Source organism: Nuphar pumila, chromosome 1, assembly GCF_984573655.1.
Source record: "Nuphar pumila chromosome 1, dmNupPumi1.hap1.1, whole genome shotgun sequence".
In the NCBI taxonomy this organism is placed as follows: domain Eukaryota; kingdom Viridiplantae; phylum Streptophyta; class Magnoliopsida; order Nymphaeales; family Nymphaeaceae; genus Nuphar; species Nuphar pumila.
Window position 1 is genome coordinate 17,096,584 of NC_143249.1, and position 13,582 is coordinate 17,110,165.

The window sequence follows — 13,582 nt, forward strand, 5'->3', positions numbered from 1 at the left end:
AGGGATTCAAACGCCCCCAGCCCACCCATTGTCCAGCCCTACCTATTGCCAAATTACGGGGAGAGGGAGGGAAAGGGAAGCGAAGGATTAGGTCACCTGCACCACTAAAACTGTTGTCCGGGCCCAGCAAAGGAACCGGTTTGCTTAACTACCTGACTACCCTTCTTTTTTCTTCTTGTTCTTCGTTTTCTTCAAAGGGGACAGTGGGACACCTTATATCAAAAGAAAAAGAAAGGAAAAAAAGAAAAGAAGAAAAAAGAAAAGCGAAATGTATATATAAAACCAGGCGTCTCACAGATTCCTGAAGGAAAGAAAGAAGACTTGGTTTGTTTGTTTTCTCTTTTTCATTTTTTATTTTTTATTTTTTGGTTTCTTCCATTCTCTGAACAGAGATCGAGGACCACACCCACCGTGGGGATTGATTCAATCGGTCTCTCATTCACGGGGATTCCATGGAAGATGATGATGCTATATGGTCCCCTTTAATAAAGCACAACCATGTAAGGTTTTCTGCCGTTATCATTTCACCATCATCATCATTCCCCTTCTTTTTGTTTGTTTTTTCTTTTCATTTTTTTGCTTTTATGCATTACTGGCCGATTGGTTCACTCTTAGCAGAAGAAGGAGGTGAAGTCTCTTAATCAAGAAGGTTATGAGAAGCCAAGATGGTGAAGAAGGAGAGCGGTGGAGTGGTTTCTCTGTTGTTCCTGAGATAGCAAGCGACAACCAAGAAGGCGAAGAGGTGGGGAGGACGTTGACAGAGCTTCTGCGCGAGGAGGAAAAAGAAGAGCTAAAGAGAAAGAGCTGCTGGGAAGAAATGGAAGAGACGAGAAGGAGAAGAAGAACGTGGAAGGGTCTGAGAGAGAGGTTTAGGCTCAAAGGTGGGGTCGGTTGCTGCGGCGGTTCGTGGAGATCCGTCGCTCAAGAGATGGACGACATGGTGGGGATTGCAGCATCAGAAGGAGGCGAAGGAGAAACCATCCCGCAGAGCGCTCGGACCGAAGGAGACGATCACGTCTCTGTAAGAAGCCATAATTCGGAAACGGCGGTGGCAATGACGACAGAGATAACAGAAACAGAGACCACCATGAATCTGGCCGCGGCATTGGCGGTGGAGCGCCACCTGAGGGCCGCCCAAGATTGGGAGGCGGCAAACGCCTCGACACCGCTCCGGGTGTCGTTGATGGCGTTGTTGGAGCAAGAGGGAGGAGATGTGCATTGCAATAACCACAACAGGATGAAAGGGAGCAGAGGGGGAGGGGAGGAACTGTTTGGTGGGCGCTGCTGCTGCGTCTGCATGGTCAGAGCGAAGGGCGCGGCCTTCATCCCGTGCGGCCACACCTTCTGTCGAGTGTGCAGCAGGGAGCTGTGGCTCAACCGTGGATCTTGCCCCCTCTGCAATCGCCACATCCTAGAGATCCTCGACATCTTCTAGGGGAGGGACGAGGAAAGAAGAGGCTTCTATTCTTTTTCCTGAATCAAAAAGAAAAGTGCGTGGGGATTCCTTCTCCTTGAGATTCCTTCCATTGGAGCTCTCAAATGGGACTTATGAAGGTTGGTAAAGCTTGTTTTAATTGATATATTGATGGATTTTTTATGAGTTCACCTACACATCCGTTGTAACACATCATTGTTTGATCTTTGAACTTCGATGTAACATATATATGTATATATAATATTTGTTACAATCAACTTAGAAAAATTCAGCCTTCCATTTTTCTAGTTTTGTTTGTCACATCGAACACTATAGATGTGATGTACAGGTTTTATTTAGCGGAAACCGACTTTTGGATCGCTAAAATCCAACTTTATATATAGGTTTTTACAATGATAAAAAAATCAATGGCTATGAATAATTTTTTCTCAACTCATGAAAGCATTCTTTTTTTGTCAAAAGAAACATCATCCAATAGTCAATTCGTACCAAATCAAACATGTTGAAACATACATAGAGTTAGGTTAGTCAAACGACTTTTTTTTTATAGGCAAGCTGGGGCAGACCCCCAGCAGTTATACAAAGCATCATTGGGATTTAAACTTACAACGTCCCAACACATCCTACCAAACAATCAGAGCCCCGTTGGCTAGTCAAAACAACTTGCATCAGGATATTCCCACTGGATTGTAGGCAAAATCTAGCCGTGGTGCAACGTTTTTCTTTTTAGGTGCTCTGCGCATACGCAATTACCATTGAAACTGTTGATTTTTGGTCACTCCAGGTGCCAAGGGGTTGGACCTCCATGGACCCACTGATCCGGACCCAAATCCAACTCTAAGGTGCTGGTAATGATTGGACCTGACTAGGCAAAACCATACCAGATCTTATAAGTGTAGCGTAAACAAGACCCGGCCCGGAACCAGTAAAACATTATAATTTTTTGTGGTTTTTGTATTAAAATATTGTGGATAACAATTTGGGCCAGGTTGGACACAGGTCTGGTAGTATGACTAGGGGTGTCAACAGGTCGGGTTTGGTTCAGACCCATGTGGAACCAGACTTGGCTCTGATTTTTGGGTATGGTATCGGGTCCAGACCCAGGTTTAATGTGTATAAGAAAAGAAATCTAAGTTTGAAAGAACCCACACCTAAAATTACGGACGGGTCTCAGCTAGACTGGGCAGGAGCGATTAGTGCACGTCACCTTGTGTTGGAAGTTACAAGTTCAAATCCCAATGGTACGAATGTATAGCTGGTAGGGTCGGGCCTAACCCCACAAAGAAAAAAAGGACTCACCTAAAATTAGGTACATGGGACTCTGTGCATCAGAGGGAAGCAAATCTACTCCAAATGGATTTGAATTTGACCGGATGCATCCAGAGCATGAGCGACTCCTAAAAAATTGTGGGACCCATCTGAGACATAAGCAATCCAGTAGTTGGATTGCGAAAGGAAACTGATCTTATTATTGTCAAGCAGGAGCGGAGCCACATTGTGGGTAGCCCTGATCAAGAAAAATCTCCCAAGAGCGCAGGTGGACAGTTCTCAGGGTCAGTGTGAAAACCAATCATGCCCAACCCAAAGGTGCAATTGGTAAAATTTTATGTTATTTTCGGATTTTCTACTTGATTAATAATGCATTTACTTGCTGATTTTCTCTTTTTGTGTTTTATTTTAGGATGCCATTACTGAAATTTTACATTTTCGGTTTTCTACTTGGCTGTGCTGTATTTACTTTTTTATTCTTTATTTCTGTGGTTTATTTTGTGATGCAATGAGTAAAATTTTATGTATTTCTGGTTTTCTACTCGATTATGCTGCATTTAATTGCCATTTCTCTGTTTTTGTGGCTCATTTTATGATGCAATTGATAAAATTTTATGTTTTTTCAGTGTTTTTACTTGAATATGTTTCACTTGCTTCTCTGTTTCTGTAGTTCATTTGACATGATTTGTATAATTTTACGTTTTTTTGGTTTTCTAGATGATTATACTGTGTTTATACACTTCTTCCCTGTTTTTGTGGTTCATTTTACGATTCTATTTACATTATATTTTCTGGCTTTCTGCTTGATTATGCTGTTTTTCTGTTTCCATGGTCGTTTTGGGATGCAATTAATGGAATTTTATGTGTTTTCAGCTTTCTGTTGCATCTTTTTGTATGATTTTGTTTTGGACCTATAAGTATATATAAGTTGAGGGAGTGTTCTCTTTTTACCGCGCTTTTTTCTTTTCTTTTTTTGCCAACTTTTACGAAATCCTGTTTGGATTTTTGTTAGAATTTATGTCTTTTATATTGGTTTTTTAGATAACGTAAATATTTAATTAAGGGTTTTGTTTTTTTTAATTACCATATTTATAATGTGATGTTTATTAGGATTTAAGGTTTTTATTTGGTTTTTTAGAATGACACACACACACACACACACACACATATATATATATATATATAATTTTAATATGTGTGTTTAATTACCATTAGGCATAAATCCATGAATTTTGTGTGAATTGATTTTGGTTAGAATATTAAAGATTTTTTATTAATTAATCATAAATGCATAATTTATAATGTTTGTAGGGATTAGGTTTTGTTTTTGTTTCAAATGGCATAAATGTTTAGTTTATAGTTTTAAGGTTTTTGGTATTTTTTTCTTCTAATTACCATTGAACATGAATCCATAAACATTAACATTATGTAAATTGATTTCAGTTAGAATATTAGTTTTTTTCTATCAACTATATGGGAAGCTCTCATATGTAAATTTTCTTTTCATAGGACAATTTTTCTCACTCACAAAGGTGGCCTCAGTGTAAGTGTGTGTTCCCGGGAGGGGGGGGGGGCTCAGTCGGGTGTACGGGACCCGCCGTACACTTGCCTGTGGGTGTACGGCGGTGGCGGTATAAGGGGGTCCCGTACAACCGACTGAGCGCCCGAACATGCACTGTAGCTATAGTGCATGTTCGGGGGAGAAGATGCAAGACCCTCTCGGGTTGTTGTGATCACTCTTCTTGAGCATTGGCAGACCTAATTTAAAACGAGATCGGATCAGGTCAGGGGCGGAACCAGGATTTTAAACTAGAGTAAAAAAAAAATACTAAAAATACGTTTAAAAAACCCACATAAAAAAACTTTGAATTTTGAATTTAACAAACTTTCTACGGTTTGGAACAATTGGAAAATCTGTACCTTTTTTTCATTCAATTTTTTCTATCATTTTCTCACACCAAGAAAATGATAGAAAAAATGCGAGTAGAAAAATTACAATTTTTTCAAGTATTCCACGCAAGAGACCTTTTGAAATTACAGTTTATATGAAAATTTTCTCCATGTTCGGAGATGGAAAAACTTTTACATGGTGTGTTATATACCCACTCAATCTGACCTCATAGACGTGTTCAAAATGTACCTTGAATTACATTTGTCAACGTAAAACTATGCACTTTTTTTTGTTTATAGATTTTGGGTAGATTGTAGGCTGTTGATTTTTTGGAACCCTTGAAAAGCCTGCTTGCATATCACAAACACATGAGCTAAAACCTTGAATTATATTTTTCAACGTAAAATTATGCTCTTTTTTTTGTTTATAGAATTTGGGTAGATTGTAGACTGTTGATTTTTGGAACCCTTGAAAAGCCTGCTTGCATATCACAAACACGAACTAAAACCTGTTTACTACTAAACACACTGTGTAGATCACATCTGTAAGGTTTAATGTGCAAAAATTTTGAAAAAAATGTAAAAAAAAAAAAGAAATAGCATTTTCTACTGTACAGCAAACATTTGTCCTTGCAAAGCAGGCTGTTCGTTGAGGCACCATTGCATATGTTCATTCATGCCAACCTAAGCTGAGAAGGATTCGCCTGTTGATCATGTGGTGCATTTTGCAAAAAGTACTTATAATTAGCTCGTACTCTAAAAAAAAAAGTATTTTTACTATTTAATAAAGCATAGAGGGCACCCTATCCAACTCTACATAATTAGCCACAACTACATAGGCATCTACATCCTCATCACTCATTGTCATAAATTCTAGGTCAGAGCATCTTAGCTATTTCATTTCCAATCATGCATATATTGACCCATATGCTTTGTTGAGGTGTGATCATATCCCTAGGTCATCATGATAATGGATATAGAGAGAGATAGCAGTGAAGGCATGATGGCCGTAAAGAGGGATGAAGGGGTTAGGTCAAGCCTTTTTTGTTTCTTAAAACCGGCGGGGAGAAGGAAAAGGCTGGTCTGGTTTAGGTGTTACTTTCTTAAGGGTACTATTGAAGTTGTCATGCTGGGAAAGAGCCAGCCTAACCGGAAGCGCTACCATAAGGCGGGAATCATGATTTTCAGGAAGCGAGAACCAGAAGCGGTGTGGAATCGTGCTTCCTATGCTTGGGAATCGTGATTCCCCAACAAGAGAATTTTGATTCCCATAACTGAGTTTTTATTTTTATTGGAATTATAATTCTCAAGTTGAGAAATTTAATTTCTCATATATATGAATTTTAGTTTCTCGCTATTTATAGTGTGATTCTGTCTAGTTCAACCACATGCCCTCTTTTTCTCTTGTTCAACTCAAATAAATGCATGAATTTACATAGCATATAGAATATAAATGCACATAACTTTATTTGAGTTTTATTGTTTTGATTGCTAAAAAGAAGTTTCTTGTTTTTTTTTGAATTTATGTACATGTTAGACTGTCGTTCTCTTTCTTAATTGCAGATGTTTATTCTTTGTTTCATAATATAGCTAAATATGTTCAAAACTTCAAATTGGTGAATTTTGGAACAGAGGATAAATAGCCCATCAACCTAATTTGTATTACTTTTTGTACATATGAAATCATTAGTAATACATAATTAGTTACATGTTAGATAATTATTTTGTTAACACACACACATATATATATATATATATATATATATATATATATATATATATATATATATATAAGATTGTGCACTCTTATTCATTTCTTGTTGTTTAAAGGTGCCATATAACAGTTAATTATATTGTTAGGCTTAGTTGAAGTTTCTTAGAATTATGTATGATGAATTGCACGTCAATTGCTCCACAAACTTTTTATTATATCAATGTTTTGTATTCAAACTTCAAAATAAACTTATGAACATGCAGTTTTTAAAGGATTGGTATTGTCATTAATTGTATGTGTTGTTTAGTTATCATATTGAATGATCCTTTAAGTAGTTTTTCTAATAAGATGATATAATTGTCAATGGTAGATGTCATTTATTAATTATTCACTTTGATATATTTCTTTTTTGTTCAAAAAACATTCAATAAAAGTTGTTTTCTTACATAAATTATTTTATCATTATTTCTTATAATTTCTTATATGGCTTCTTGAACAATTCTCCCTAATGCTTTCTATTTTGGTTACTACTTTCTCAATCATCCAAAAATTTGGATTGATTGCTTCTCAAATTCGATTCGCGTACCCCTTCCTGTTTTCGATTCTCATTCTAGCAACCATGGTCACAACAATACATTACACCTAAGCACACATCTCAAGTTTGACATATGAGTTTTAAGTTTTTTTTCGTGAAGGATAAGAAAACCATCCTCAAAATCAGAGACGTAATTACATTTCTATCTAGTTTCTTATTTTATGTGTTTCTCTGAAATTCTTAAATTTTTGGGTAAAAAATTAGTAGTAAAGTCTTACATACGAATGAATTTTGGAAATTTGTAGGTTGTTTTGAGAAACATGTCATTTTTATCATAAACATACTTGCATGTGTTTAATGCTTAATCCAAACCTTTAGAAGTGTTTATCATTACTTATTCACTAAGAATCATATTTTGAATCGAATCAATTTAACAAAAAAGTTTCGTTTTTAGTAAAACAAGTTTTTCGTTTAACATGAACCATTGGATTTTTTTGTTCAATTAAAAATACATTTAAACAAAAAAAAAATGTTTAAACCAATGCATGTTTTATACTAAATAAGACATAAAGATCACATCTATCCATTTAGATTAAGTAAAAACCACATGTAAATATGTTTTTTAAAAGGATCCATAATAGTATGTCTTGGGTTGGATACCGGGTCCGCCCATGATGGGCGAGATCCGGACCCGGCCCACATTTGAGGAGAAAGGCGGTTTAGAAACCGCCCACCTCCCCATTATCTATGGGTTTTCTTCATTTGCGTGAAATGAGAGGAAAGAAAACTAGAGAGGAAATAGGGTTGAGCCCTCGTGTGTTTGAGAGAAATCTCAACAGAGAAAAGAAAAGATTGTGCACAATGTGTGCACAGTGAAAAGAAAGAAGAAGACATTGAGACATCTTCACAGTGATTGAAGGTATTGGGGCACTTGTATTCGTGGATTCGTCGTTCTCTCCAAGTGAGGGCACGCACCCGTTGAGCACAACGTGCATCAACGATCGCTTTTACGCTTCCGCTTCAAAGAGGTATGTAATGCAAACCCTCTTCTTGGATTTATCCATATTGATGCATGAATACATAGGTATTTTCATCATTGGTATCAGAGCTTTAGGTTTTTGATGCCATTTTGCTTGCGGGTGTATCCCCGTGTTCACGTGGCTGGGACCACGTTCATGTGCGTTCATGGTGAACGCACGTAGCGGGGCCACCATACCCTAAATAAATAAAAAAATCACTGTATGGCTATAGCCACACGGCCAGGAGGGCCATTGTATTGCAGCACAAGCCCGGGCCCCGAACAGACACAACGACCTGGCCGCAGGCCTGGCCTTCGGCAGGCTGGGCCAATTGCAGCGCAGGCCCAGGCCCGACCAGACCCATCGGCCAGGTCGCAGGCCCAGGCCTGGCCACACCCACCGGCCAGACCACAGGCCTGGCCTTTAGACGACTTGGCCATTACAATGCAGGCCACAAGTCTGGCCTCCGGCCAGGCCCTGCGGCACAGACCGTAGGCCTGACCCCCTCAGCCAGGCCACTGCGCTCGGCCTGACATTAATTATGTTTTTGCTTATATGTTGATATAAACATTGTTACGTGTTATTCATCTTTATAGGATCACAACTCAGTGATAGCCAGTGTCAGCCTTCGTCTTCACGACATGCTTCGATAGGTATACCATTTTAATAATTGTATACTTGATTCATTTAAATGTGCATTGTGTGAATTTCTAACTCATTCTAATTCAATGTTTTCTAGGTGATGTTTCGCCTACACATGACCCGCCTACACATGACTCACCTACACCAGCTATTCATACACATTACGAGACAATGCTGGATGCACGGTCTTCTCAGTGTGACACACGACGACTCATTCAAATAGTGTATATCAATATCCGACCGTAAGTATTTAATTGTCACTTGTCCAATACTTGTCTTATAAATAATATATATTGACAGTCGATTGTTAATGTGTAACAATTCATGTGCAGTGTGAGGTTCGAGCAACAAGAAGTAATACGAGACATTATAGGAAGTCGCTACTGCAACATATTTCAGGATCGATCGCGCAATGAAAAGAGTACCCGACGGAGGTGCTGGACACATTAATGTCCTCATTCATGGTATACAATCATTTATCATAACTACTGTATTTCATATTTAATTTTTTGTTATACTCATGTGTGCTAACTTTCTGAAACTATTTGTAGGCTTCCCATCGCTTCCCGACTGCGAACGAGGAGAAAGACGTGAGGGTAGTATGGCAGAAGGTGACTGTCAATAGATTTGCCAACATGCTGCACAATATGAAAACTGCAGCAAAAAAAGCAGCTGGTGGGATAGATGATCCACTGCAGTGGAAGGGCCATGGGCCTTCTACTATCAGGAGAGATTATTGAGAGGGCATGTGCGACAAGTGGGCGAGCAATGAATTTCGAAACCGCTCAACAAAAGCTGCACAAAACCGAGGAAAGATGCACGATACCCATATACACACAGGTGGATCTAGGACTTTTGGGAGCCACCACAAGAAAATGGTAATTCATCAATATATATGTATATTGTCAAATTTCTAAGTATTTCTGCATACTTATTAATTGATTTTTTTTATCATTTAACATTGCAGGAAGCAGAAAAAGGAAACATTGTGCCTTATAAGGATGTGTTTATTGAAACACATAAACGTAAGAGCATGAGAGATTTTGTATCAGAGAAGGCGAGAGCGACATCAGTATGTATTTATTGTATTAATAAACATTGTGATATACAAGTTACTATGAATTACGTTATCATAAACAATGTAATTCTTAATTCTTAATTCTTAATTCATATTGTAATCATTAATTTATAGGAGTCATACGAGCAACAAATGGTAGAGCGATATGACGATGACTCCACTCAGCATCCACCTTTTGATCCTGCAGCATAGGTGACTGCATGCAACCAGTGAACCCAAAAAGGGTCGTGTGTTCGAGTTTGAGAGTAACATAAACACTGCACCAGTTGTTGCCTCCTGCAGTCATGGCTCTCAGAGTTCTCTCGCCATCATCAACTCCCACCGTCCAATTAACCCTGTTATGTCTTGGGATGGTGTCTGTCAGCGTCTTGAGGGCAAAATGCAGTACTTTTTAAATGAAGTCATTCTCAACATTGTCCATAATGAGTTGTGCAACTTTTTTCAGGACAGGAGAACTTCGTCTACATTCAACATGAGCCCTGGTGCCCGCCAGGTATAAAGATTCATGTCATTTGTTTCAACCTTAGAACACATACAAGCATGCTTCCATCACTATGAAATTGTTTTACTGCCTTAGAACACACATATGAATGATTGAATTACTATAAAATTTTCTTGATTGAATCACTATGAAAGTTTTTTGACAACCTTAGAACACATACAAGCATGCTTTTGTTACTATGAGCACATATGAGCATGATTGAATCACATATAAAGTATTTTGACTGCCTTAGAACACATCTGAACATGATTGAATCACTATGAAAGTTTTTTGACTGCCTTAAAACACATATATGCATGATTGAATCACATATAAAGTTTTTTTTATATGTATGATATTACCATATATGAAAGTTTTTTGACTGCCTTAGAACACATACAAGAATGAATGAATCAATATGAAAGTTTTTTTACTGCCTTAGAACACATATAAGCATGATTGAATCGCATATAAAGTTTTTTGACTGCCTTAGAACACATATATGCATGATTGAATCACATATAAAGTCTTTTGACTGCCTTAGAACACATATGAACATGATATTAGCATATATGAAAGTTTTTTTACTGCCTTAGAACACATATGAGCATGATATTAGCATATATGAAAGTTTTTTTACTGCCTTATAACACATATGAGCATGATTGAATCAATATGAAAGTTTTTTTACAGCCTTAGAACATATATGAGCATGATTGAATCACATATAAAGTTTTTTTACTGCCTTAGAACACATATGAGCATGATTGAATCATATATAAAGTTTTTTGACTGCTTTAGAACACATATGAGCATGACATTAGCATATATGAAAGTTTTTTTACTGCCTTATAACACATATGAGCATGATTGAATCAATATGAAAGTTTTTTGACTGCCTTAATTAGAACACATATATACATGATTGAATCACATATAAAGTTTTTTGACTGCCTTAGAACACATATGAGCATGATATTAGCATATATGAAAGTTTTTTTACTACCTTATAACACATATGAGCATGATATTAACATATATGAAAGTTTTTTGACTGCCTTATAACACATATGAGCATGATTGAATCAATATGAAATTTTTTTACTGCCTTAGAACACATATGAGCATGATTGAATCACATATAAAGTTTTTTGACTGTCTTAGAACACATATGAGCATGATTGAATCACATATAAAGTGTTTTGACTGCCTTAAAACACGTATGAGCATGACATTAGCATATATGAAAGTTTTTTGACTGCCTTATAACACATATGAGCATGATTGAATCAATATGAAAGTTTTTTGACTGCCTTAGAACACATATGAGCATGATTGAATCACATATAAAGTTTTTTTACTGCCTTAGAACACATATGACCATGATTGAATCACATATAAAGTTTTCTGACTGCCTTAGAACACATATGAGCATGATTGAATCACTATGAAAGTTTTTTGACTGCCTTAGAACACATATGAGCATGATTGAATCACTAGTCTACGTGTCATTCAGCCATATACTTTGATTGCATTAGATTAGGTGCATTACATATAATTTATTTCATTATATTTTGTTTATAAATGCTAACATTTTGGTTGTCTTGTAGGATGCTGGAGAAGATCAGCGTAGAGGAGCAGATGCTGGCATGGACAAAGGGGCAGATCAAGAAAATGAAGAGGATGATGCCCCGAATCTTGGCGAGGATTAGACTCATGTGTTTAATTTGTTTGACAAACTTGTAACTAATTATAACTTTGCAAAGACTGTATTTGGTTGTTAAAGTTGTTTAATTTAGAACTTTTATTAAATTTATTTCACATGTGTATGTATTTTTTATGTGTACTTTGTTTTTTATAAGCAGGTATATGAATTGTATAACGAGAAATTTTTCTTGAGATTCATATTTCAAAAAAAAAAATAGATTTTTTTAAAAATTAGCGATGGATTCGCGACAGATATTGTCCGTCGCTAATTAAGATCAATCGATGGTTCGCGACAGAATTTAAACCATCGGGAATTCGTCAGTAAATGGGCGACAAACATTCCCGACGAAATTGTTCTCTCGTTAAATGGTAGCGAATTTTCGACAGACATAATCCATCGCTAATTAGCGATAGATAAAATCTGTCGCACTTTAGCGACTAAAATTATGCGACAAACTCGATCTGTTGCTAAGCCGTCGCTAATCCGTTGCTAAACATGTTATCGACGGATTTAGCGACGGAACAAGTTCGTCGCTAAAATACATTTTTCTTGTAGTGTATTGAAAGTGATTTTCTTAAAAGAGGAGAGATAGAGCGTCACTTTCAGTTCTATGAATTGGATGATTCAGATCAGTCTAAAGAGGTTGATCATCATGATTTAGATACATAAGAGGACCTATCTAAATCATTATTGGATAGTGGGAGTAACACTCAAGTGAATATCGATTTTGATGAAGATCTGGCAACTCAAAAGAGTTCAAAAAAGAGAATTCCTCGTCGGAGATTCCAAATCGAAGGGGAAGCCTTTGTGGTTATGCCCCAAAATGATATGATACCTAAGAGTGTTAGAGATGCTCTATCTTGTTTTAAAAAGGATGAATGACGCAAGGCAATGGAAGAGGAAATGAAATCCATGGCATCAAATGAGGTATGGGATCTTATTAATCTTCCAAAATGAAGAAAACCTATTGGGAAGAAATGAGTTCTCAATATTAAGAGGAATGTCGATGGATCTATCGAGTGATACAAAGCTCGTTTGGTTGCTAAAGGATACACACAGATGGCAGAGATAGACTATGAAGAGACATTCTCTCCTACGGTCAAATTGACCTTTATTCGCCTTTTGTTAGCCATTGTGTCACATATGGATTTAGAATTACATCAAATGGACATTAAGACAACATTCCTTAATGGAAAATTGGATGAAGAAATATACATGAAACAACTCGAGGGGTTTGTTACTGTTGGATTTGAGCACAAAGTTTGCAAACTTAAACAATCCATTTATGGATTAAAGCAATCATCCAGGCAATGGTATTTAAGGTTTCATGAGACCATCATGAGCAATGACTTTGCTATGATTGATGAGGACCACTGTGTTTATCTTAAGCGTCAAGGTCCAAAATTTGTAATTCTAACTCTATATATAGATGATATTTTATTGGCTAGTAATGATTTAGAGTTTCTAAAAACCATTAAAGAATAGTTGCTATTCATTTTGAAATGAAAGACATGGATGGAGCATGCTTTATGCTGGGCATAGAGATTAAAAGAGATCGTTCAAAAAGATTTCTTTCTCTTTCACAAGTGTCATATATAAAGAAGGTCTTAGAACGATTTCATATGCAAGATTGTAAACCCATAGATACTCCTGTTGCAAAAAGGAATGATTTAAGTCTTAAGATGTGTCCAAAGGAGTCAAAAGAAATAGAAGCTATGTCCAAAGTCCCTTACTCCAGTGCAGTAGACAGTCTGATGTACCTAATGATGTGCACCCGACCCGACCTATGTTATGCGGTAGGGTTGGTGAGT

At 36.9% G+C, this 13,582-nt stretch overlaps 1 protein-coding gene across 1 annotated transcript; it reads left to right on the forward strand.

The window, feature by feature from the left end:
• The first annotated feature begins 230 nt into the window (after positions 1 to 230).
• Positions 231 to 1,591, forward strand: LOC149848166 (uncharacterized). Its single transcript, XM_090010588.1, has 2 exons — positions 231 to 500; positions 619 to 1,591. The coding sequence occupies exon 2, from the start codon at positions 653 to 655 to the stop codon at positions 1,433 to 1,435; it is 783 nt and encodes a 260-aa protein (XP_089866714.1). The 5' UTR covers positions 231 to 500; positions 619 to 652; the 3' UTR covers positions 1,436 to 1,591.
• Positions 1,592 to 13,582: the final 11,991 nt, after the last annotated feature.